Genomic DNA, 24922 nt, shown 5'->3' on the forward strand with positions numbered 1-24922 from the left:
GACTTTAGAACACTGCCTGAGAAGGCAGAACATGACTGCCTCCTGGAACAAACCTGCAGGCAACATTCCCCCTCACTAATGCAGATAGTCATTTAATTGTTCACCGTGATTTGAACCAGAGGAGGATGCTCTGTAAATATATCTATTCTCAATGATGTGAGAATGTAGCATGTCAGTGTTAAGATAAAAGATATTTACAGCATGTCAACATAAAATAGAAATGGAGAGGTTTGCAATCATCTTTCATTCAATACACTGAATGAATAATCTTTCTTGGCCACATTCTCTTCTAGTAAGTAAGTGAATGTAACTCCAGTTTGAGTGAGCTGAGGAATTTGGTAAATGAGAGAATTCAAAGAAGTGTGGGAGGAGGTGCTGTTCTGACCTTTTACAAATAAAGACTGGTTTAAGACAGGCAACTGGAGACGGTGAATGCAAGGAGTGAAATATTTTTACACATTTATCATTTATTTTAAGAGTTTGGGTTTTGAACAAGTGGCAAGTGCGTTTTCATTTATGCATATAAAGGGGCATTGATAAAGTCTTTCTGGAGCCTGTTATGGACCAGACTAAACACCCCCCCCCCCCGCCAAAATGTATTAAGATAGCCTAGATGCCAAATGTTTTCTTATTTTTAAGGGCAACTTGTCAGATTGGTCAAACTACCAAGCTTGAGAAGCCAAAACACACTTTATACTTACACTATAGTTAAAATACAAACAAAGGAAAGAATTGGAATAACTTAACTCTATTGGAAAACTTAACAGAATGGTTGATTATTTAACTACCAAACAGCAGCTCTTCCAATACAGTAACATCCCATAAACACACCTGTGGCAAAGGCAAGTTAAGTGAAAAAGATTGTCTCACATGCAATTGTAACAGCAGGAAGATAACCCAAGCTTTTAGCTGAGACAGAGACAAGAACAACAGCTTCCACATTCAGCTTCAAGAGCCTGGAAACTACTGAAAGTTAATTAAAATCCTAGTTTTATGGGAGCAAGACCCCAGCCGTTCATGTTGCTTATATTTTTCCAACTTATTAAATAAAAGCCCAAAGCCTCAAGCTGTTCAGTTTGCTGACTGGGAACAAACTCCCTGTCTCCTCTGTTGCAACATCTCTTCATTTAAAAAAAAAGGGCAAAATACACTTCATAAAGCCATAGATTTGTCACAGGCCATGATTTTAAACAAATGTGTGTCAAAAGGGAACTGGGCTGATTTTAGAATGTACAGATGAGTGTCTAGTCGATTAGAAACATAGTATGGCTGCTTCTGTGCTGCATCTTTTACTCCATTGTACTTATGCACAAGAATTGGCAAATTTATTAAGGCAACTCAAAGAAGCAACACTAAAAGAACAGGTCCAACAAACTGCCTTTCTAAAGAAGATCCATTTTAAACATACCTGCAAACATGCTTTTGTTATGAACATGGTGATGCTGCACTTCAGAAAAATTCAATTGATAATACAAATTATCCCTTAAACGATGGAGGTATTTTGATTTCCACCATACTAACTGTGCAACTTTCCTGGTAAAATTATTCCAAAAGCATTCTAAATAACGTATTGGAGGAAAAACATTATAGGAGGATTTTTTGAGAATCAGCATGTTGGAGTCTGCAAATAATAGGTGTGAATTATTTGTGGATTTTTTTTCGAAAACCCTGAACACATCAAGTATCTCTAGGATACCATATAGGAAAATGTTAATCAGATCTTTCTCAAAATGGAATCAAAAAGCAAAATGAAGCTAATGAAAATGCAACTTACAGATTAGTTACTGCATGGGAAATGAATACTTACTGTATTTCCTTTTTCTTCAGAGAAATAACAATTGGTATCAGAAGTTCGTTCACAAGAGAAGTGCAACTGTGCAAGCAACGTAAATGAACACAATCTTATTTATCTAGTTGTGGTGTGGAAAGAAGGTTTGGCATAGGTAATTCATTGAATGGTATCAGTCAAGGATGTAAAAGGGTGTGTTTGTTCATGTGCATTTTAAAATTATTAGTTATCTGAAATGGTGGTTCATTGTAACACTTTTGAGCAATGTCTCTTAAATCCACCAGGTGCAATGAAATCAAACAGATTTTATAAAATGTTTTTTCAGCTCACAAGTGATACACTTTTCCCATTGACCTGCAAAAATAAACCCAGCTATTGGTATTAAAGTAATTTGTTTCATTGTCCCTGGTAGCAATTAGTATAAACATTACATAAAAACAACATAATATGACACCACATGGAATAAATTTCAATATAATTTTATTTATGCATTTTATGCGAAAACAAACAAACATTGTTCTACACAATACTTTCTTCTAAAGGTTATAGAAACATCTCCGTATTATAACATTAAGGCGTTAAATATTTTGATTCAGTGCTTCCTTGGTGTATTACAAAGCATTTTTGTTAATGAGTGCATTAACATATTGTTGAAAATGCCCCAACATTTAGAACTGCCATGTTTATAATGCTTTTCAAATTCATTTTACTATAAAGAAATTAACACAATAGAAAAGTATTTCTGATTCCTTTGCATGATCATTTTGAAACCACTGTTGTATTATTCAAAATATCTAAATAGTTTAGCGCATGTTAATATTGAATCAAAACTTTATACAAAAATATAGTAATGTTTACATGTCCCAGCATTTCAACAATTTAAGATATAAGTCAGGCTGCAGGCAGAGGCAATTCCATACCTGCATTACCTCCTTTCATAAAATGGAGATTGAGGCATAGGAGACTACAGTGGTGATGTACAATTAATATGAGCCACATATTGACAGCTTTGTTCACCACGTCACCTACTTCCAGGCATCTGTTAGTCATTACTTCACTGTCAAACAGAAAATAACTTTCCTTTATTTTGAAAACATGTGCAAAAATATTTCTGAGCACGACATCTAAAACTAATTAACTGTTTTCCTAAGTTAAGAAGCAATGCAATACAAATCACAGAAGATTAAAGTTGCTTTGCAGAGAAGAAAAGCTCCTGAACAATTTTCAGACATTGTTTCTATCCTTTATCTTTTTCATTGGAAAAAGAAAACTGCAACACCATCAGGTAATTGGGATTCTGGAAAATTGTTAATTTTGAAGCTAGTCCCCAGTACATAATAATATCATGAACGTCTAATGTCATTGAATGTAACAATTTGTGAGGACACTTAACTTACATACTGGGTATTATTACACACAAATACTAAAGGCAAATACTTTGGACCATACCTATATGCAATTTTACTTGCTTTTTCCTGAGACGCTCAACAATAATGGCACTTTCTGTGTATTTCTGCACACCAGACATCATCTACATTTCATGAAAACCTTTACTTCAATATGTACATGGTACCCAAACATAATATAATACATATCCTAGATATTTAATTCACTCACACACTTAACTTCCTGAAGTTTGTACATTTGGAAAAGTCAAAAACACATTATTCTCCCATGCAAAATGTATGCACCATTACTGCCACATCCAATGACTACATGTTGTCACTCAGAACTAAAATTAGCATAAATTTTAGTTGAACCTGAGGAAATTTGACTATGGATAATTCAATAGCGTGGATTGAATCATCTGATCAGAACTTGAATTCAATAGAAAATCAGTTTCATCTGGCCCAAATATTCAAGATGAGCTTAGAAAACCTATCTGTACGTTATACATTTAAAATAACAAGAGTCAGTGTTAATTCATTTTTCAGAAATTTACAACACTTTTAGTTTTTGTGATGGTGTAAAGGGAAGAAAGGAAACAAAACCTTGATAGACAAGGCTCAATTCTTTCCCCATGCATTAATAATTAACAAAAGTTGAGTTTTCAATAACATTCATATTTAAAGATTAAAACCTACCACGCTCATGGTGTGATTTACCAAGAAACTGTACAGCAATGTACATCTAATACTGAATGAAGACAATAAATCCAGAAAAAATGCTGGCAGGAAAAATACAGAACCAGAAAAAGGCTAGACTGTTTAGATGTGCTGTCATTTACTTATATAAAATTGTTTTCTGATGCATGTTGTTTTAAAAAAAATCAAGTGATAAATTAATGCTCAAAATCTGATATTTCCCCCTAGCATGACAAAAGGTCAGTTTTGGAATGTGTTTCCCAACCCCCCCCCCCGCCCCGCCCCCACCCAAGAGTGAGGTGGATGTGAATGGTGGAACAGACATTTCGTAGGCACATTCAGTTCAACACATCAGCAGATTAAAATTCCAATGCCTACTCTGAAACACAGCAGCAGTGGAAATGAGTACTTCATTAGTTATCTAAAAATTTACTCAAGTGTAACAAACCAATTTTGTATTCTTCTGCCTTTGTTAACAGTGTTTCCAATTAATTTCTAACTTTACATGGTTGATGAGTAATGAAGAAACAGAATAATAAAGATTGGATTCTATTATTGTAGTACAAAACATGTTTGAATAAAAAAGAAAAGTTACAAGTCTAGAAACCAGAGTTTTTACAATCGTTCTCTATCTGTTGAGGAGTATTACCCAATTTTAAACAAAAACTGATTCTTTCACTGGACTAGCACTCTTTTTAACTAGAAGCATATTAAATATAAAAAAGTGTGTGTGCATATAGGCAGATGACTTCATGTTATCCTCCATCCTTCCTAAAAAAATGCAAATGTACTTAACCTGGACCTAAAAGGAACCATATTCCCTTTTCTTTTAAGGTAAGTTTTATACCTATTTAAGTTCAGTAATGATGTGCTACTGTAAAAAGACAAACGAGTTATAATCACCAAATTTGAAGTGGCTACTTGGAATATAATAAAAGTGTCTAAATGAATATCTTACCTTCAATTATTGATTTTTTCACCCCCAAAATATTGTTTATCTACCCATTCCTAGCAACCTGTGATATTTTTAACTCTGTTTGGGAGGAGTCATAATTTCTTCATATCTTGGAGGATCCTCACTGTGTTGTGTATCATCATTAATTCTTACATTATCAGCTTGTCCAATAGCCTCATGGTAAGTTGGAGGTTGATCTGAACTTAAGTGTGTGGATGGTCCTCCAGGGAGTCCACTCCCATTGGAATAATCGATAGTCATAACCTCTGGTTGCTGCACACGTACTCGATCAAATGGACTGAGAGGATTATCATTGTAACCAAACACAACTACTGAGACATTTCTGGTGGGTTGGTTTGCTTGACTCTGTGACTGGGCATAAGCATTCTGTCGGTTATTTGCCTTTCTCACCTGACACCTCCAGATAGCAAAGAGTACAATAATAATTAACAGAAGTCCTGCCATTAGAGGAGCCACGAGATATACTGATTCTATACTGACGCCAGAGGCATTTTCTTGATTGTCATTCTGATCCTTAATGTAGTTTGTCCAAAATTCATTCTGGAAAAGAAAACGCTCATTAAACAGATGCACACCATTTTAAACATTGTTCAACATAATGTATCTTCCATAAGTAACATCAAGTCTACAGATATCAGTAAAAATATAACTTGACCACTTAATTTTAACCAAATGCTGGTTGTTAGGAGTAATGAATCTATAATAAGGTAAAATAATTCTAATCAGTAATGAATTGCAGCAGTTCCTTTTGTAAAAAGATAGGAATGCAGTAAACCAGCAAGTATTTCCTGTATTTCAGACAGAACCTTTGAACAAAATTGTTTTTTCCAATAGGTAGCTGCAGTGAACCTATGAACAGAACTTGGAACAGATTCACATGTTGAACAATCTGTACAAGGACAGGAAACAAAGGAGATGTTTCATATGGTACTTGTATCCATAAATTACATAGATTGATCCATTATTGCACTGTTTGTTACAAGACAGACAGTAGTAAATTTTTAACTGCATCAATGAGAACACACTTGAAAAATTGCATTCAGTTCTGGTTGCCTCATTATAGGAAGGATGTGGAGAGTGTGCAGAGGAGATCCATTTACCAGGATTATGCCTGGACTGGAGGGCAGGCCTTATGAAGAAAGGTTGGAGGGAGCTAGGGCTTTTCTCATTTGAGTGAAGAAAGTTGAGAGGTGATTGATAGAGGTATCCAAGATGATGAAAGGCATAGATAGAGTGGATAGCCAGAGACTTTATCCCAGGACAGAAATAGCTATCACGAAGGGGCATAAATTTTAAGGTGATTGGAAGGCGGCTTAGGGGAGTTGCCAGAGGTAGATTTTTATACAGAGTGTGGTGGGTACATGCAATGCACTGCCAGCGGTAATAGTAGAGTCAGAGACATTAGGGATTTAAGCAACTCTTGGATAGGCACAAAGAAGATAGTAAAATGTAGGGTATGTAGGCGAGTCTGATCTTAGAGTAGGATAAAGGGTCAGCACAGCTTTGAGGGCTGAAGGGCCTGTACTATGCTGTACTGTTTTATGTTCTAAAAGGAGAGAATTAAAAAAAAAGTGTAGAAGGAAAGCCTGAAAAATCCTTGGAAGTTTGTTGTTCCTGAGTGACTTATTTTTCTTTACACAGACAGATCAAAGAAATTATTTAGTTACACATGAATTACATTGGCAATAATCCCAGTGGTGAGAATTTTATGATCAATGACTAGATTCACTTCAGATATAATATAAAATCAAAGCTGAAATATAACCAAAACCACCAGGTTATTGATTAAAAAAAAGGTCAAGTTTAATTCTCATTTTCTTGTTGTTTTCATAACTTGAAATTACGATAGAAGGCTTAAAAATGTAACACCAGAACATTTTAAACTTGCTGCACAACTATTGGCAGTTGCTTAATCAGTTTTGGTTAACCTTTCTCGATACCAAGGAGTGTGAATGGAGACATTAAGTGACCAAAAAACCATATTAATGGACAAGTTGCAACGTTTTCTAATAGTTAGCAAAATAAACACTGGATCCATAAAATAAAAATTGTGCACAAACAAAATTTATTGCAAGGTCAGCTTAAACCTGCCTGCAATTCTCTACGGGAGCAGTGCCTGGCAGGTTACCAAAAGTAAAACGTGCTTGGAAACTTAAAAACCATAGCCATTTCAGAAATGATTTTGCAAAATCAATCAATCAGACACTTCCCTATAGTAACTTTCCACATCCTGCTGTTTTTGGAAAGGATCTGAAGACAGGGAATGCCAGCTTGAACGGAGGACAGAGAAGCATGTCAGGAATGTGTAGTTAGGTAGTGGGGGCATGGAAGAGAAATAGTGTTAGTCTGAATTGAATACGTACTCTCTCAAGTGGGTTGAAATATTAACACTAGTTCCGTCTCCACAAATGCTGCCAGACTAGAGTATGCCCAGCTTTTTGTTTCTTATTTCAGTATGCATTGGCCAAGGCTCAGGAGGAGACAAATGTCTTAAAAGGGTGGGAGATTGGATTCAGTGAAACAAACTATGTTTGATATCTGAAGTGACCGTTGAGGAATTTATGGGAGAATTACAGACACAAACTTTGCTCCATCTGTCACTTTGATTTTCCTATTGGAGATTCAAGCTTAATCAACGGTGAAGGTAAATTGCTCAAAGTTAACCAGCATAAATAATTTTTAGTAGTTTATTTCAGTGAAGCATGCTATAGATCAATTAGGAATGCAGCACCATAACTGGTCTTAAATAACAGCATCTTTCCCCTTTACAGTTCGTTACACATTTATTTCTTCTACTGAAAATGAAGAAATGCTTGCAATACTAACAATGGAAACCCCATAATTTCAGCTGGTCACATTTCACAGCATCTAACTAAAGAATGACTCCAATCATAAACTAGTAGTTTTTTTTTAACAGCTATTGGTCAATATTAGCTATTTTTCAAAATGGCATAAAAAGTCCAAGACCCCACAATCACCCGTCACACTCGATGCTATACAGCGGGGGAAAGTGTTGCACTGTACCTTCTTATGATAGAGATCTGGGATGAAATCTCAACTGAATTCTTCCTCATGCAGCAGTGAGATTGGTGGCAGTTTGGGAATTACTTTCAAAGTGAATGGCACTCCAACGCAATTTACAACATCATTTCCTGGCATACTCTCCATCTACCATTATCATCAAGCCAGGGGATCAACACTCATTCAATGAAGCATGCAGGAGTGTATGCTGGGAGCAGCATTGGGCATACCTAAAAATGAGGTGTTAATGTGTTGAAGCTACAAATCAGGATGACTTACTTACTGAACAGCACAAGCAGCATCTCAGTCAGAGGTAAGCTATTCCACAACCAAGGGATCAGATTTAAATTCTGCAGTCCTGCTACATCCACTCGTGAATGGTGGTGGACAATTAAATGACTCTCAAGTGGAGTTGTTTAAACATCCTCATCCTCAATGATGGGAAAGCCCAGCATACCTGTCAACTATCTTCACCCAGAAGTGCTGAGTGTATAATCCATCTTGGCTCTACCAGAGGTCCTCAGTGTAACAAATGTGAGCCTTGAGCCAATTAAATTCACTCCACAGGATATCAAGAAAAAGCTGGATATTATAAATGCTATGGGCCCTGACAACATTCAAGTAACAATCATAAAGACTTGTGCTCCAAAACTTGGCACAACCTAAGCCAAACTGTTCCAGTACAGTTACAATACTGGCATCTACCTGACAATGTGGAAAATTTGCCTAGCTCTATCATATAGATAAAAAAAACAGGACAAATCCAACCCAGTCAATGACCAGCCTATCAGTCCACACTTGATCATCAGCAGGAAAATGGAAAGAGTCACCAATGGTACTATGAAACAACATCTGCTCAGTAATAACCTGCTCACTGAAGCCCGCTTTTGGGTTATGCCAGGGCTACTCAGCTCCTGACCTTATTATAGCCTTGGTTCAAACATGGACAAAAGAGCTCAATTACAGAAGTGAGGGAGAAGAGTGACTGTTCTTGCCACTTTGACTGAGTGTTGCATCGAGGAGCCCTCGCAAACCTTGAGTCAAGGGAAATCAGGGGTAAACTCTCCATTAGTTAGAGTCATGCCTGACACAAAGTCTGAGATTGCTGGCGGTTACACATTTCAGCTCTAAGACATGACTGCAGAAGCTCCTCAGGGTAGGATCCTAGACACAACCATAATTTACTGCTTCATCAATTACCTTTCCTGGGGCATGTTCAGCATCATTCAAGACTCTTCAGTAACCAAAGCAGTCCATGTAAAAAACCAACAACATATGAACAATATCCAGGTCTGGGCTGACAAATGGCAAGTAACATTCATGCTGCACAAGTGCCAAGCAATGACCAATAAGAGAAAAGTTAACCATTTCTCCTGTAGATTAAATTCAAAAACATTACAATTGTTGAATTCCCAATTATCAACATTTTTGGGGTTACCATGACCAGGAAGTGACCTGGACTAGCCATATAAATACTGTTGGTACAAGTGCAGGTCGGAGGCTAGAGATTTTGCAGTGTGTAACTCACCTCTTGATGCCCAAAGCCTGTCCACCATCTACAAGGCCCAAGTCAGGAGTGTGACAGAATACTCCCGAATTGCCTGGGTGAGTGTCGCAATCAACCAGCTTGATTGTTTGTGGATGTTGGACCATTCATCCCCTCCATCTCAAATTTCAGTGGCAGCAACGAGTACCATCTACAAGGTACACTACAAAAGTTCACCAAAGCTCCTTAGGCTGCACTGTTCAAACCTATGACCACTACCATCTAAACTGACAAGGGCAGTAGACACATGAAAGTTCCTCTCCAGCCACTCACCATCCTGAACTGGAAACATCACTGTGGTTTCAGTGACACAAGGTTAACATTCTGGCAACACCTCCCTCAAAGCATTGTGGGGTCTACCCACATTAAATGGACTGCAGTGTTTAAGAAGACCACCCATCACCTTTTCAAAGGCACGGAGCAATGGGAGATAAATGTTGGCCAAGCTAACAAAGTCCACATCACATGAATGAATTTAAAAAGGCAAGAGTAGCTATAGATAAGTTCACTTCTAAAGGTTACCGAAAGAAATAAACATGGAAGGAAGTTGTCACACAGGTTTCTCTGTCTTCACTGGGAGATCATACTAAAGAGGTAAAGGGGTGCGTCACATTGCCTGCTGGCAAACATGGCACTGTGACGTCCTTTGCATTCACCCCAAGCTCACTGAAGGAGGGTGCCTTGGACAGTGCTAGGGTAGTCCACAAACATCATCTTTTGGCGAAGTAAGCGTAAAGTGCCCGGAAACCTAATGGCAGTATAAAAACAGAGGAGCGGGAATAGACCATGAAGTTCTATGAGCCAGCTCTGTATTCCAGATTATGACTGATCACTTGCCTTAAATGTCACATTCCTGCACTACTCCCACATTCCTTGTGTCATTAGTAACTAGATAGTGAACAGAATGCAAACACAAGATGCTGGCAATAAATGAGAGGAGAAAACTGCACTGAGAATGAGGCAAGAGTAGAAAGGGTATGGAGGAATGAAAAGGGTGATCAAGAAGGAATGACTCTGATATGAATGAATTGTTGAAACTTCTGGTACAATTATCTGCAAAATCTTGACTGTCAACTTAAATCTGTCTTATTCATGGAGTTATATTTTCCTGGGTCAAATTAATTATCAATTTTGCACCTACTCCTACAGAAACCTTGAGTATTACTGTATTATCATGATGCAATTAGTGTTATACAAATTGCCTTCTCTCTACTAGTCAATACATGAGAAAAACCATCATATGATGATTGATATTCATCATCTTCAAATTCATTTAAAACTCAGAAGTAGCCACATGAAACTGACTTCTGAAATCCACGAGGATATTGGTTCCAGTATGAAATCTCATGCTGTACAATTAGGAGAGTAATGCTTCAACTACTTTATTATTCTTAATATCATTGACACTTTGAACATTTCCAGTAACACAACTTTTAAAAAGTGCAATGTTCTTAAATGCTTCATATCTTTTGCTATGCTCATTTATGCTTTACCCATGATCTTTCCCTCCTCCCAGAATCATCACTTACTGTCTTGGCATTTCATTTTGCTTTCTGGTTCTCAGTTAGTTGCCTTGGTCACTGTTTTCAGAAGTAAAAAGGTGCTATGTCTTCTAAACTATCCAAAGTAGTGAACTAACTGAAGCATCCAAAGTAACCAAAATTCAAGTTAGCTTGTTCTACAGTACACCATAGCACTGTCAGCAATTAGTCAAGAATTATCCCAGATAACCTTTATGATCTTTCTTATTTAGCAACAAAAAGACTTTGGAAACTGGAGCCATTCTTCATTTGAATGGAAGTGAGAAACAAAATGTGATGATTTTGAAGAATTTGATAAGGTAGGGAACAACCAAACAACATAAATCAGCCGAGTAATAGACATAACCAATTTTAACCTGCCACATTTGCAGCATGTAGAATGCCTTACTAGGATTAGCATTCAAAATCATTTGGAACAGTTTTGATTTTAAAAAATTCATAAATTAGCAGTTTAATTTCTCCTTGAGAGCCAGATGAACTTAATGGTCATTGCCAGTGTTTCAAAGATAATTTTGCCAGCCATTGCATAACCAAGGTCACTTGTTAACAGGCCTGATTTGTAAATGCACAGTGCTGAAAACTCAGTAGTTTTAAATGATTAAACTCTAGCTCTTCCCCTGTGTACTCCAGTACTCATTGCTGGGGTCGTTCTTCAAATTAAATAAACAATCAATGGAAGAGGCTCACTGCGTTAGAGATTTTTATGATGCCAGTACATTCAATGGATAACTGATACTTCAGTTAGCCAAGATAAGTTATGCATTGATCAAAACCTAATACATAATTAGATGTCTTGTTGCACTCACCTACTCATTCTACATTTAAAACATTTCTCCTGAATTGAACTTAATTAGTACCTCCTCTGTCAGCCTCTTTGGTCATGTTCACTTTCTGAACATTCTCTATGATCCTGCTCCACCTAATTACCATGCATAGCAGTTTATCCTCCCAAGACCAAAATTATGCATTATCCCAGAACCAAAGACAGGAAATTTCTACAGAAATGTCACATAACAGAAGCCCCTTCTGAACTCTGGAGCCCAGTAACTGTCAAAAATATATCACAGTGCATCATTACTTTTGATTCACTTCCCATTTCCAAGTCCTGAGGCTTTGGTGGGGGAGGGGCTTGTTGATCTAAATGTATTTATTAACTTCGCAACCTTGACATACCCTTAAAAAAAATCAAACGTCAGTTGACTTTAAAGATATTCTTTTCCAAACTATTCGTTTGACTTGCTTCCTGCCAAATGGTGATGTTACTCCTGGTAACAAGATATATACTTGCTGGCAATAATAGATTTTCCAAAGCAATGCAATGAAAGTTGCATTGGCAACAATCTAGAGCAAAATCTCTCAAATCATATATACACAAGGGCAATAAAGTATACACAAATTTTAGAATAAATAAATGAATAAATAAATAAATAACAACATTTAAAACATAAGCATTTTGAATTGAAAATGAACTAATAAATTCAGTTGTCAATAAATGGAAGAATATTATTGCTGGAAATTAGAACATTTCCTTGTAATTTATCCTAATACCAACGTTAAAGCAACTCCCAGAAATGCATCAGCATAGAATAATCCCAATTTCAAGGGGAGACTCTTCAAATTTTTCTCTCCCCACATTAATTGTTCTGACTCTGAACTATCACATTAATGGATTAAAGAAGTTAGGAGGCCATTCAACACAGCTGCTTCTCAGCAAGCACTGAGAAGTAGCTAAGTTTATCCCATGCCCCTGCATGTTCCTTTGAACCTGAGGATGTTACACTTTTCTTAAAAAACATACCCACTTTTGAAAGATACAGTTAGATCGACCTCCACCACCCTTTCAGACATTGCATTCCCAATCATAATTTACAACTGTAAATTTGTTTGCCCCCCCGCCACTTGTGTTGTTTCTGGTTCTGACTCCAAACCATCGGCAGTTCTAGGCTGTGGATCCACAAACAGAAAGTCATTACCGCTGTTAAAAATCTGCATGACCTCATATCAACAAAGGGCAATTCCAAATGTGAAAAGCATTGCATTAGGCCACCCAGCAGAGCCCCAGAATATTTCTACTTACTGTCCTTTCATTATTTTCAAAAGCTTCTCTAGCTTCTTCATACGTACAAACTTCTTCCCAACATTCACGCTCTAAGTTGCCCTGTTTTATTTCTTCTAAGAAGCCATTTTTTCTTCGCATTCTTCTCAGAGCAGAGTTGGCTTCATGTTGTAACAGGAACACTGTTTTTAAAAAAAAGCTTGTGAATTCACTATATTAAATATTTTTTAGATAGTTATTTTATGTATTTGCCATCTTAAAATGCAGCAAAGTCACAGTCTTATTCCATATCAAAAATAAAAGTTAGAAGTCAGCATAAATTTTGATGTTTTGGTTTCTCTAACAACAATTTAATAGTCAAAGAATAGTTCAGGTGATTCATTTATATGACAGTACATTTTCAAAAAAATCAACACAAATTACTGAAAATAAATTATATTGTACTGTGGTTTTTATAATAACACCACTCCAAGCCAAAATATTTTTGGTTTCTGCAATTCTGCAGTGTTGGAGGTGTTAATGTTGATTACATGCAATTAATGACTGATCAACTCTCTCCTGTGCATCTCGAGCCAACTTAAGCAGGAAGTCAGTATCAATGACATTATCTTTGTGCCTTTCCACCACACGAAACTGGAAGCTGGAACGTGCATCTGCTGTTACAACTTCTCCTTTGCCCGGTATTTTGTGCTTCCTTAGGAGGAAGATTTTGTTTCGAATTATATACAGAGTGACATATGAATGCACACTGGGAATTTTACCCCCTTTCCAAATTGTATCATCACAGAGACTCTAAGTAGAAGCACTGTTAACTCCTTTGAGCTGACTGACCAATAGCACTGAAGATAAATATCAAATCTAAACTTAGGATCAATAAAAGCAGAGACTTAAAAGCTTGTCAAAAATTTGCATAACTCTACTCAAAACACTGTGGCATTTTAATTGCAAATTATGGTCAGGTGGTAGTTTAATAACTATTATGTCAGAAGTCAACCCTATCCACAACATGAGAAATTCATGCCAATTATGTTAACTTGCTGACCTTCAAGGAGGCTATAAAAAGTTAGTGCAAGGACACTGATGATATTAAAAGCTTTCAAATATTAAAAATATACAGAAGAGACTGAGCTTTACTTCACAATATAACTGTCAAATGACCTTGTATCTTAGAAGTCATCTTCAGTAATTTAAAACTCAGCTTAGTGACAGATGGTAAATGGACAGTGGTTAAAATGCTTCCTTTTTGCAATAACTCTGCTTAGAGCTGTGGGCACCAAGTTACTACTAAATATATTGGACTGGACTTTGCAGTCAGTGGCAAAGCAAAGACACTTGCTGCTGGCTGGGAAGTAATTCTTGCTGAGACCGTTCTAAGCTCTATCATTATGCATTGATATTGCAACTGATTGCAGAACCGTGGTTGCAAAATGAGGAAATACTAGTGCTGCCATAATTCACATTATTCACCATTGGCAATAAATGCTGGCCAGCCAAGTGACCCCACATTCCTCAAATGAATGAAAAAAATTGCAGCTATTTACATTAATGTATTTTACCAAGCCCCAAACAGGAAACTAAAAGCTGTGAAATAAAATCATTAATTTTAATTCACAGGACGGATTTAATAAAATAGGGTGGAAATAGGCAATGAAGGTAGAAGCCAAAATATTCTTTTCATTCTAATTTCAGCTTAAAAAGAAGCAAATTAATGATTGATTACTTAACAGCACACCAGAGCTTGTTTACTAAATTTTATTATTTGCATGGGTCATTAAAAATGCAGCTATATCTGATTAAGCAAAGTGGAACTGTAGGGGCAAATAATTAAAATTCTGACTAACTGCTGGCTTAGGAAAAGAGTTGTGGTATTGCCAATCTCGAAATCCTGAGTGGCATACTTAAAATTTAGGATTTCTGTGCTAATCTGCACCTGTCTAACACTGTAGTTACTCTGTTCTGTCAATACCCCCACAACAGAGCAAAATCAATCCCAAAAAGCAACATTGAGTAAAAATTATATAAGACTTGCTGGGACAATGACGGATTTTGCATTGAGTTATACAAATAAAACCAGAAGGAAAAAAGCTCTTACTTTGACTACAGATTACCGAATCTGCCAAAATAGTCATCTCCACACAATCACTGAAGTGCTACCTCATCATATCCCTTTACACCTTTTAATCTCTCCTGTATAATCACTTGACAGAGCACTGCAAGCACGGGGTAGGTCCTGCGGCAGCAGCTTCACCTCGTGCTCTATGGTCTGCAGGCACGGACTGGAACTTAAGTACTTATAATCACTGGACTTTTTCACTGTTTCATCCTAATCTGTATTCTTTTTCACTCTGTAACAACACTTTCTTTTACTCTGTAAAATTTGCACTGAGGTACTTGTACCTACGATGGTGTCATTAAAAGCTGCCGTTGTAAAAACCTTTCACTGTACTCCTGTACTGGAGTGCACGTGACAATAAAGGATATTCTATTCTATTACCATCCTGTCCTTTAGCTTTGTTGACAAAAACAAAATGCTGTGGTTACTGGAAATCTGAAATACAAAACAGAAAGTGCAGGAAAAGTTTCAGCAAGCTGAGCAGTACTTGGAGAGAGAGGAACAGCAATGCCTAAAGTCCAATCTCCCCTGCCTAGTTATTTGCTTAAATTTATCCAACTTTGATGAAAGCTCAGTGACCTCAAATGTTTCTCTCAGTTTCTTCCTCCAAAGATTGTGCACAACCCATGGTGTCTTCCTTGTATTTTCTTTGTTTGTTGAAGGCTTTCGCTTCCTGGAGTAGTCTAGTTTTGCATTTCAAATTACATTTATAAAAAGTTTATATTTATCTATCACTGAGAGGGACAAACAGTGGTATATGTTAGTCAGTATTTGCAATGTCAGCTTGACTCAGTAGCACATACCTGAATGAGGAAGCTTGACCATCTAAGCTGACAATTCATTATCATGTAGTACTTCATCAATCTAGCTATTGTTTTTTAATTAAGAGGGTGCATTTTCAATGGCATCACCTCTTTCAAGAATCCACTTTTGAAACAATTAGCACTCCCCTCTCACATTAGAGCAAACTTTGTTTTAACCAGCAGCTTATGAATTTGGACTATTGATAAACCAGAAAAAAAATGATATAACTCAAACATCGTAAGTTTACTGTATTATCATGATCTCTGCAATGTCCGATTAGTCAGTTGAGGATGCAAGTGAGAAGGCTGTCTTGCTGGTAAGTTTTAATTAAAGCAAATTTTCATAATTATTTAAGTGACCTTTGCTGTAAATAAGGTATAACAGTGATGTGTATACCCCCACATTACTTTTCTATTTACTTATAACATGATTTTACACTGATTATGTGAACTTCTCGATCAACTGTTATATTTGATCAACTGGAACACTTCCGGTCCTCCAGGTGCTGGTTAATTAATGAAAAGTTTGATGCATAAATATGTTTTCCTTTTACGTTGGTATTTCGTGGAAATTATCCTGATGAAAATCTTCAACAACTTGTCTTTTCTCAACAATTCTCAAGTTCTATGCTACCAAAGGACCATTTAAAATTAGTGGGATTGTAACTTCAAATCTACCAAAAACTTCATTTTGATGGACTGACTTTTGGGGTCTCTTGTCGGTTTAAAAAAAATCTCTTTATGCATTTATAGTGAGTTTTATCTTGCTTTTATCAAATTAAGATACTTATTGCAGAGAATTCCACAGGAAAAGCCGATGAATTTCTATAACAAGATCTCTCAAATAAAATTAAAATTACTTGTCTCCGTTGGGAACCACAATGCCTGTGAATTCCAGACTACCGGCTATAAACTGTGAACTGTTCCTTTGGTTTTTCCAAGACTTACTATTGGCCATATTTATCTGTCCTAACTTTTAATCTGTTCTTGCGTGCACGAAATTAGAGTTGGTTTTTTGGGTTCATTCAACATTTAATGTTTTTAGCGAGGCCAGTTTCAGAACAATAAACTTGGTGTCTTAATTTGTTAAAAGCGAAAGGAAGCCTGTCTGACTAATCATTATGTAAATAGATAAGTACAAAGACTGGATTAGCAAATTCATGTTTTCAGATTTTAAACATACCCAGTACAATCAAACAAGGAAGAAAAAGGTGGGAAAGCTATTGTTTTGGTCATACAAGTTTCTAAGAAATCATCAAGAAACTGCAATGAAATGTTATTATTCATTAAATTCTGGAGGAAATAATTCTGAATGATGCAATTGTGATGTTGTAAATCAAAACTCCAGCCATGCGAGCAAGCTTATAATAGCAAGTTCAAATGATACACAAACTTGATTTTTGGGCTGACCATAATTTACAGCTTTTTCTCAGTTAAACCATGGTGCAACAAGAACAATAATATTCAACTGCTAATGACAAGTGCATATACAGCATGTTACAAAAACTCCATATAAAACACATTTATGACGAGAATAAATTTATTCAAACATGGATAATTATTATCAGTTGAATTACAAATGAGGATTTCATAAAATATTTGCCACATTAAAGTTCAAAAGATATGTAATTCAGCAAATGAATCAATTACTTACCACTCTGCATGGTTTCTTCTTGAAGTAAAGCAACTCAAAGTCTGAAAACAGAAAAAAATGTAAAAATATACTTGCGCAAAAATAAAGTACCACAGTTTGAAATTAACCAGTAAAATGAGGAAGACTGGTGTCTACTAAGGTTTACGTAGTTTCTATAATTACTGTAGGAATTAACAGAGTTCGAAAAACTTCCTCTAATTTCCCTCATCCCACTGTGGCCAACATTACTAGTAAACTCGTCCCTCATCACGAGCAGGCTCATCAGCCATCTGCAGCACATCCTCCCTCAATCTATTTTACCTCAAAATCTTCCTTAAAATACCTCATTGCTTGCTTGGCTGCTTCCCTTCAGCCCCACATGCTGAGGTGCTTTGTGACTGTTTGCCACATTAGAAAGGAAATAATTCAAATTCATTCTGATGTGGTGTACATTTTTTGACCCAGGAGCTAAAAAATAATTTGTACAAAAACAACTGAGAAGCACTTAATCAAAGATAGCCCCAGTGCATTCTTCTGAAAGAATTGCACAATATTTTTATACACTGACCTAATAAAACCTTTTCTTCAAAGCAGAAACAAAATTTAAATTGTTCTGCATTCAGAAAGTGTGTTAAGATTAGTCACTTTAAAAAATAATCACAATTTAACTTTTTTCTTGAAAATCTGTGTAATTTATTGGCCTGAATGGGTCATCTAAAACAGTTTTTCGTGAAAGAGTTATTTTTTCCTGTCATGTCATTCATAAAATAACAATTTTGAAAAAAGCTGACCTTTCCAGCCCTTTTAAATCCAACGAAAAGAATTTTAATCACTCAAACACACAGAGTGAAATTACCTTTATTTGATGACTGGATTGCTAAGCAGATCACCATTTATGGATTTTATAGGGGGTGCATTTATGATGTCAGTGGTGGCATTGCCAAAGGATGTGTGTAATAGATTACACAACATTATCTTAAAATGTCAGGAAGTTGATTTAGCTCAATTGGCTGGACAACTGGTTTGTCACTCAGAGTTATGCCAACAATATGGATTCAATTCCTGTACTGGCTGATGTTAGCATGAAGGTTTCTCCTTCTCAAACTCTCCCCTCTCCTGAGGTATGGTGACCCTCAGGTCAAACCAGCACCAGTCATCTCTCTTGATCAATATAGCAGTCTTATGGTCTGGTTCCTCGAGATCCGTGTCAAAAACATAAATTAAGTTATGATGCAATTTATGGAATAGAAGTTAGGTTGCAGTTGGACAGGACTCCTGAGCACTAGTTTAGGTAGAACTGTAAATCTTAAAGGAAATGTTTAAAGCTTGACCACTCTATAACTGGAAGACAGTATGGAGGTCAATATGTGGAATTTACTACTAGAAATAGTTAAGGTGATTGATAGGAGAAATGCATGAGAGAAAAGATTAGACTGGGGTTAGTGAAGGAGGGTAAGAAATGTTAGTGAGAAGCATTAATACTGACACGGACTAATGTTACAAATACCCTAACAAAAATCACAACATAGCTGATTCTCCAAAAAACAACAGATTAGTCGAAACTTTCTCTTCTGCATTCATTGGGATAATCTGTAATGTATGCGTGTTGAAGTGAATGGGGGGTCGTCACAAAGTGCCAGCTGTGGAATCACCCACCATTACACCAAAGCTTTTACCTTCTAACATTTCACCAAGGTCTCTGTCCTAAGCTAGAGTTCCAGCAGGGCCTAACAACAGGAAAGGTCACATTTTCTGGCAATTCCCACACTATTCTTTTCAAGGAATAGAAGTTTAGGCTAAAATTTGGTGAGGTGAAAGATACTGGGCACGGGGGGGGGGGGGGGGGGGGCGGCGGCGGCGGCGGTTGGGGGGGATGGGGGGGAAATCTCCGGGATAAATGCATTTTATCAGCATATCACAGCATTTCATTTTGCATCCCACAAGAAAAACCTCTTAAATGGATTACTCTCTCAGTATGGTATGGAATTATAGAATCATCGCATGTAAAGAACTCGAAGAAACCAATTCGTCTGACCAGTGTTCATATTAAAAGAAAAACAATCAACTTCATCGCTATAACTTTACATTGTGAATCCAGATTCCACCACAAATTGGGTTAAAGACTGTTTGGATTAACAGTATGGCACAAATCTGATATCAGCTTGGAAACATGAAGAATCAATGTAATAATCATCCCCAGTACTGAAACACAATTTTAAAAATTTACACATCAATATAGCTTAAATTTGCTGAAGGAACTCAGACTAAAAGTAAATAACTAGTGTCTGTTTTACAATTGCTTCTGGACAGGGCGTGTTAGTATTTACAAATTGGCAAAAAACTGGAATGAATAAAATGCCCCATTAAGGTCTCTATTTGGGAAGATATTCATTATGTAATATTCGAACATTATCAGAGCTGATAGACTAAAGTGCACCTAACCTTTACATCAATAAAAATAAAATGGGGGAGACTAAATGACTTCACATTATCCGCCTCTTCCCCCAAAAGAAAGCAAAATTCAACAGAAAGAAAAAGAACTTGTTCTGTGCCTTTAACTAAATGCAAATTAATGTCTCAAGGCACCGACTGCAGTGGGAGCTGAAGGAGGGAGGGAGGATGGATTGAAGTGAAATGATTATATCAGTTATCAGGCTCAGTTGTAGGAAACCACATGGTATATTTCCAAAGCTCATTACTCAGCTGGCTGCCGCTGTGCTATCCTAACGCTATATCGTAATCCCCTGAAGGACAAAACACGCATAAACTACACACTTTATAGAAAATAAAACCCCTCACTATATTCATAAGCTGCTCGAACTTTAATAAAACAGCTCGCTAAGTTCAAGCAGTGCAACAATACTGGTTTCAACATGCTCTTTTGTCGTTACATTTCGTTTTACGATAGGGAAACGTAGCCACACACCGAGAAACAGAACCCTGCACTTAACAACACATACAGCGTCTCTGGTCTCGCCCTGCTGCCTCATCTTAACCAGAGACAAAGGATTGGACTGAAAACTATGTTCTTGCATTGATCCAACTCACATGATCGAGCCAGCATGACTGGAAAACAGCTCAGACAAACACAGCGAACGGGAATTTAAATCACCGTCAATCGTAATGTATCACAATTTGCTCCTTTTACATGTTTAGAAACATTTCAGCATTAAAATACCGATACAGCGTCAAACAACCTTTCGCCGTGTAATCTCTGACAGCTAAATATATCTGCTCCAAATTCCACCACAGGAAACACAGCGCTTACTTCTCAACTCAGCTCCCTCAAAAGTTTTTCCCCAGTGAGCCAGAAAGAGCATGCGCAGAGCCAGCTCTCTGCTTTGTAGCAGCACAATTTCCAAGTGGACGACAGCCCGTGGAGAAACAGGAAAACTATTAAAGGAGCAGGCTGCAGACTTTCACTGTCTTACCCTTAGTCTTTTGGTTTTCCCAAGAAACCGACTTCGATGTATGTCGTGGTGAAAACGACAGGCTCATTTGTTAAAAAAAACGAAAGCTTTCTAGCCTGATTCATTCCGGATCTCACTTCCAACTGCAGCTATCTGATAAAGGAGTAGCACTGAAAGCATGTTGCAAATAAACCCGTTGGACTATAACCCGGTGTTGTGTGATTTTTAACCTTATTCTGTGCAGCAGTTCTTTGTGTAATGCAGATTACGCTGACAGTTTCATTAACCGCCCTCAGTGTCTAATCACGAATCATTAAGCAAATCTCAACAGGTTTATCAGAAAATCTGGAAATCTTCCCTTCCTTACACAAGGTAAGCATCTCCACCGATTCTGTCATAACTGCTGAGTTTCTCCAGCACTTTTTGTTCTAATTTCACCTGTCCAGCACTGCTTTTATTTACATTGGTGAAGACACATCTGGAGGGAAAAAGTAATCAGAAAACGTTGGAGACAGTGAGGTCTGCAGATGCTGGAGATCAGAATTGAGAGCATGTTGCTGGAAAAGCACAGCAGGTCAGGCAGCATCCTAGGAGCAAGGAAATGGATGTTTTGGGCCCTCATTCCTGATGAAGGGCTCCGGCCGAAAACGTCAATTTTCGTGCTCCTCGGATGCTGCCTGACCTGCTGTGCTTTTCCAGCACCACACTCAACAAGAATGTATCTGCCCTAGAGCTAATGCAATAAATGCTCACAGGATTGTTTATTGGAATGAAGGGCTGAAAGCAGGCATTGAATAGACTGGGTTTAATTCTGGAAATTAGAAGAATAAACCTACATGAAGCACATTAAATTCTTACGGGTGTTGCCATGAAAGACAATAGACAATAGACAATAGGTGCAGGAATAGGCCATTCTGCCCTTGGAGCCTGCACCATCATTCAATATGATCATGGCTGATCATCCTTAATCAGTATCCTGATCCTGCCTTATCTCCATAACCCTTGATTCCACTATCCTTGAGAGCTCTATCCAACTCTTTCTTAAATGAATCCAGAGACTGGGCCTCCAATGCCCTCTGGGGCAGAGTATTCCACACAGCCACCACTCTCTGGGTGAAGAAGTTTCTCCTCATCTCTGTCCTAAATGGTCTACCCCGTATTTTTAAGCTGTGTCCTCTGGTTCAGCACTCACCCATCAGCAGAAACATGTTTCCTGCCTCCAGAGTGTCCAATCCTTTAATAATCTTATATGTCTCAATCAGATCCCCTCTCAGTCTTCTAAACTCAAGGGTATACAAGCCTAGTCGCTTCAGTCTTTCAGTGTAAGGTATTCCCGCCATTCCAGGAATTGACCTCGTGAACCTACGCTGCACTCCCTCAATAGCCAGAATGTCTTTCCTCAAATTTGGAGACCAGAACTGCACACAATACTCCAGGTGTGGTCTCACCAGCACCCTCTACAGCTGCAGAAGAACCTCTTTGCTTCTATACTCAATCCCTCTTGTTATGAAGCCAGCATGCTATTAGTTTTCTTCACTATCTGCTGTACCTGCATGCTTACCTTCATTGACTGGTATACAAGAACACCCAGATCTTTTTGTACTGCCCCTTTACCTGAGTTGATTCCATTTAGGTAGTGATCTGCCTTCCTGTTCTTACCACCAAGGTGGATAATCATACATTTATCCACATTAAACTGCACCTGCCATGCATCTGACCACTCACCTAACCTGTCCAGGTCACCCTGTAATCTCCTAACATCCTCCTCACATTTCACCCTGCCACCCAGCTTAGTATCATCAGCAAATTTGCTAATATTATTACTAATACCATCTTCTATATCATTAATATATATTGTAAAAAACTGCAGTCCCAGCACTGATCCCTGCCTGCCATTCCAAAATGGATCCTTTTATCACCACTCTTTGTTTCCTGTCTGCCAACCAACTTTCAATCCAAGTTAGTACTTTGGCCCCAATACCATGCACCCTAATTTTGCTCACTAACCTCCTATGTGGGACTTTATCAACAGCTTTCTGAAAGTCCAGGTACACTACATCTACTGGATCTCCCTCATCCACCTTCAGAGTTACATCCTCAAAAAATTCCAGAAGATTAGTCAAGCATGATTTCCCCTTCATAAATCCATGCTGACTCTGACCTATCCTGTTACTTCTATCCAGATGTGTCGTAATTTCATCCTTTATAATAGACTCCAGCATCTTTCCCACCACTGAGGTCAGACTAACTGGTCTATAATTTCCTGCTTTCTCTCTCCCACCTTTCTTAAAAAGACGCTGAGAACGCATTTCTTCTGGGTTAAATCTTTTTTTTAGATTACTTTACAGTGTGCCAGGGTCTTGAACCCAGGGTCGCAGGCGTAGATGAAGGGATTCTTATGTTAGCCGGGGAAGAAGTTTCTTCAAAAATAAAGAACTGCTGATGTTGGAAATCTGAAACAAAAACAGAAATTGCTGTAGAACCTCGGCAGGTCTGGCAGCATCTGAGGAGAGAAGGCAGAGTCAATGTTTTGGGTCCAGTCACACGCTCTGAACGTTTACTGGACTCGAAACGTTAACCCTGTTTTCTCCTCGCAGACCTTCCAAGTTTCTCCAGCAATTTCTGCTTTTGTTTTGTAAATTTCTTCACTTGGGTTGTGATATATTTTTCTCCCCCTTTGGAATATTCTACTCCATTCAGCGATGAGCACATTCCCTTTGGGCATTGAGGGATTTCAGGGTTCAGAAGGCCACTTTCCCCCCCCCAACGATTTTCAAACTTCGCCTCGACAAGTCCCATTTCATATTTCAGCTTTCACTGCGGGGAACTGCAAGAAATTTTAAGTTCTCTGCATTTCTAGTTTCGCCATTACGGAAAGGACGCATTTTTAGACTTTTATTTTTAAAAATGGCAACTTCACCCAAACCCATTTCAAAGTGTCATTTAGTGTTGTGCTCCTGACAGTCCGTGGGGGCTGAAATCATGTCATTTCTCTTTTACGAATTTACGGTGCAAGAATTCATTGCTCACTTTACTTAACGAGTTGCTAGGTTACTGCGAATGCTGAGAGCCAGTGTCCCTTGGAGACAGTTTGTTGGTGATCAGCCGGAAAAGGTAGCATTGGGGAGGAGAAGGAGACAGAGAGCACTGCGGCTGAGATGTGAACCCAGGGGACGTGGAGATGGATATCGCAGGGCTGAGGTTGTCACATTCAAAAGTAAAATTCATTGGGACTGAACCGGGGGAACTGCACCAGGAGACAATCACCCTGCAAAATATCAGCAGCGGCCCCAAAAAGGTTGTGGTCCGGCCAACCAAGCACAAGGTAAGCGCAGCCGGGCTCCCAGGAGCCGCCTTCAGGGTGACTGTTCTTCAACAGACACAGGAGGGGAAGGTGGGGTTCACTGGACATCAGCTGAGGGCTCTCCGACCCGTCCTCCCGTTTCCTTGGGGAATGTTTGCACTGGCCTCTGCTGAAGTTTGGAAGTGGAAGGAATGTTCCAACAAAGTTGTGATTCCAGGGTTCTGGCTGCCTGGCTGTAGGCTCTCTGTTTTGGTCTGCTCTGGTGGCCCCAGACATTATGCTTCTCTTATTATCTGTGTCTCCAGTCGTTTAGTCGGAGGCGAGGGCTAATAACTGCGGGGCAGGTGTGGTAGGTGAGGTCAAGAAGAGAATAATGCAATGTATGAAAACATGAGTCGGATCAAGAAGAGACAATTCAGCTCCACGAACCTGCTCAGAGACAAAATCAAAGACTGTAGATGCTGGAATCCAATGTAGACAAGCAGGAGGCTGGAAGAACACAACAAGCCAGGCAGCATCAGGAGGTAGGGAAGTCAACATTTCAGGTGTAACCCTCTTTCAGGACTGGGGGTGGGTGTAAGGGGAGCTGCAGATAAAGGGGTTTGGGGGGTGCAGGATGGTGAGGTAGAGATCGGTGAACACAGGT

The 24922-nt window shown here is 38.2% G+C and overlaps 2 protein-coding genes across 6 annotated transcripts in view; one reads left to right on the plus strand and one right to left on the minus strand.

Moving 5' to 3' along the window:
* Positions 1-2252: 2252 nt before the first annotated feature.
* On the minus strand, positions 2253-21015 carry prrg1 (proline rich Gla (G-carboxyglutamic acid) 1). 5 transcript variants are annotated; one of them, XM_072584989.1, is made up of 4 exons: positions 20994-21015; positions 17584-17624; positions 13035-13195; positions 2253-5389 (listed from the first exon to the last, which is right to left on the minus strand). In XM_072584989.1, the coding sequence occupies exons 2-4, from the start codon at positions 17591-17593 to the stop codon at positions 4901-4903; spliced, it is 660 nt and encodes a 219-aa protein (XP_072441090.1). In that variant the 5' UTR covers positions 17594-17624; positions 20994-21015; the 3' UTR covers positions 2253-4900. The 5 variants fall into 5 exon arrangements, with proteins under 5 accessions (XP_072441090.1, XP_072441087.1, XP_072441086.1 ...); XM_072584986.1 differs by lacking the exon at positions 20994-21015 and adding an exon at positions 20831-20885; XM_072584985.1 differs by lacking the exon at positions 20994-21015 and adding an exon at positions 20760-20860.
* A 3026-nt stretch (positions 21016-24041) lies between these two features.
* LOC140486199 (cilia and flagella-associated protein 47-like) overlaps positions 24042-24922 on the plus strand; it is a 482883-nt gene continuing 482002 nt past the window's right edge. Inside the window, exon 1 of the mRNA XM_072584990.1 lies at positions 24042-24297. Within this exon, the coding sequence (XP_072441091.1) occupies positions 24154-24297 (144 nt within the window). The 5' untranslated portion in view covers positions 24042-24153. The remainder of the gene's footprint in view (positions 24298-24922) is intronic.

Source organism: Chiloscyllium punctatum, chromosome 15 (genome assembly GCF_047496795.1).
Source record: "Chiloscyllium punctatum isolate Juve2018m chromosome 15, sChiPun1.3, whole genome shotgun sequence".
In the NCBI taxonomy this organism is placed as follows: Eukaryota; Metazoa; Chordata; class Chondrichthyes; order Orectolobiformes; family Hemiscylliidae; genus Chiloscyllium; species Chiloscyllium punctatum.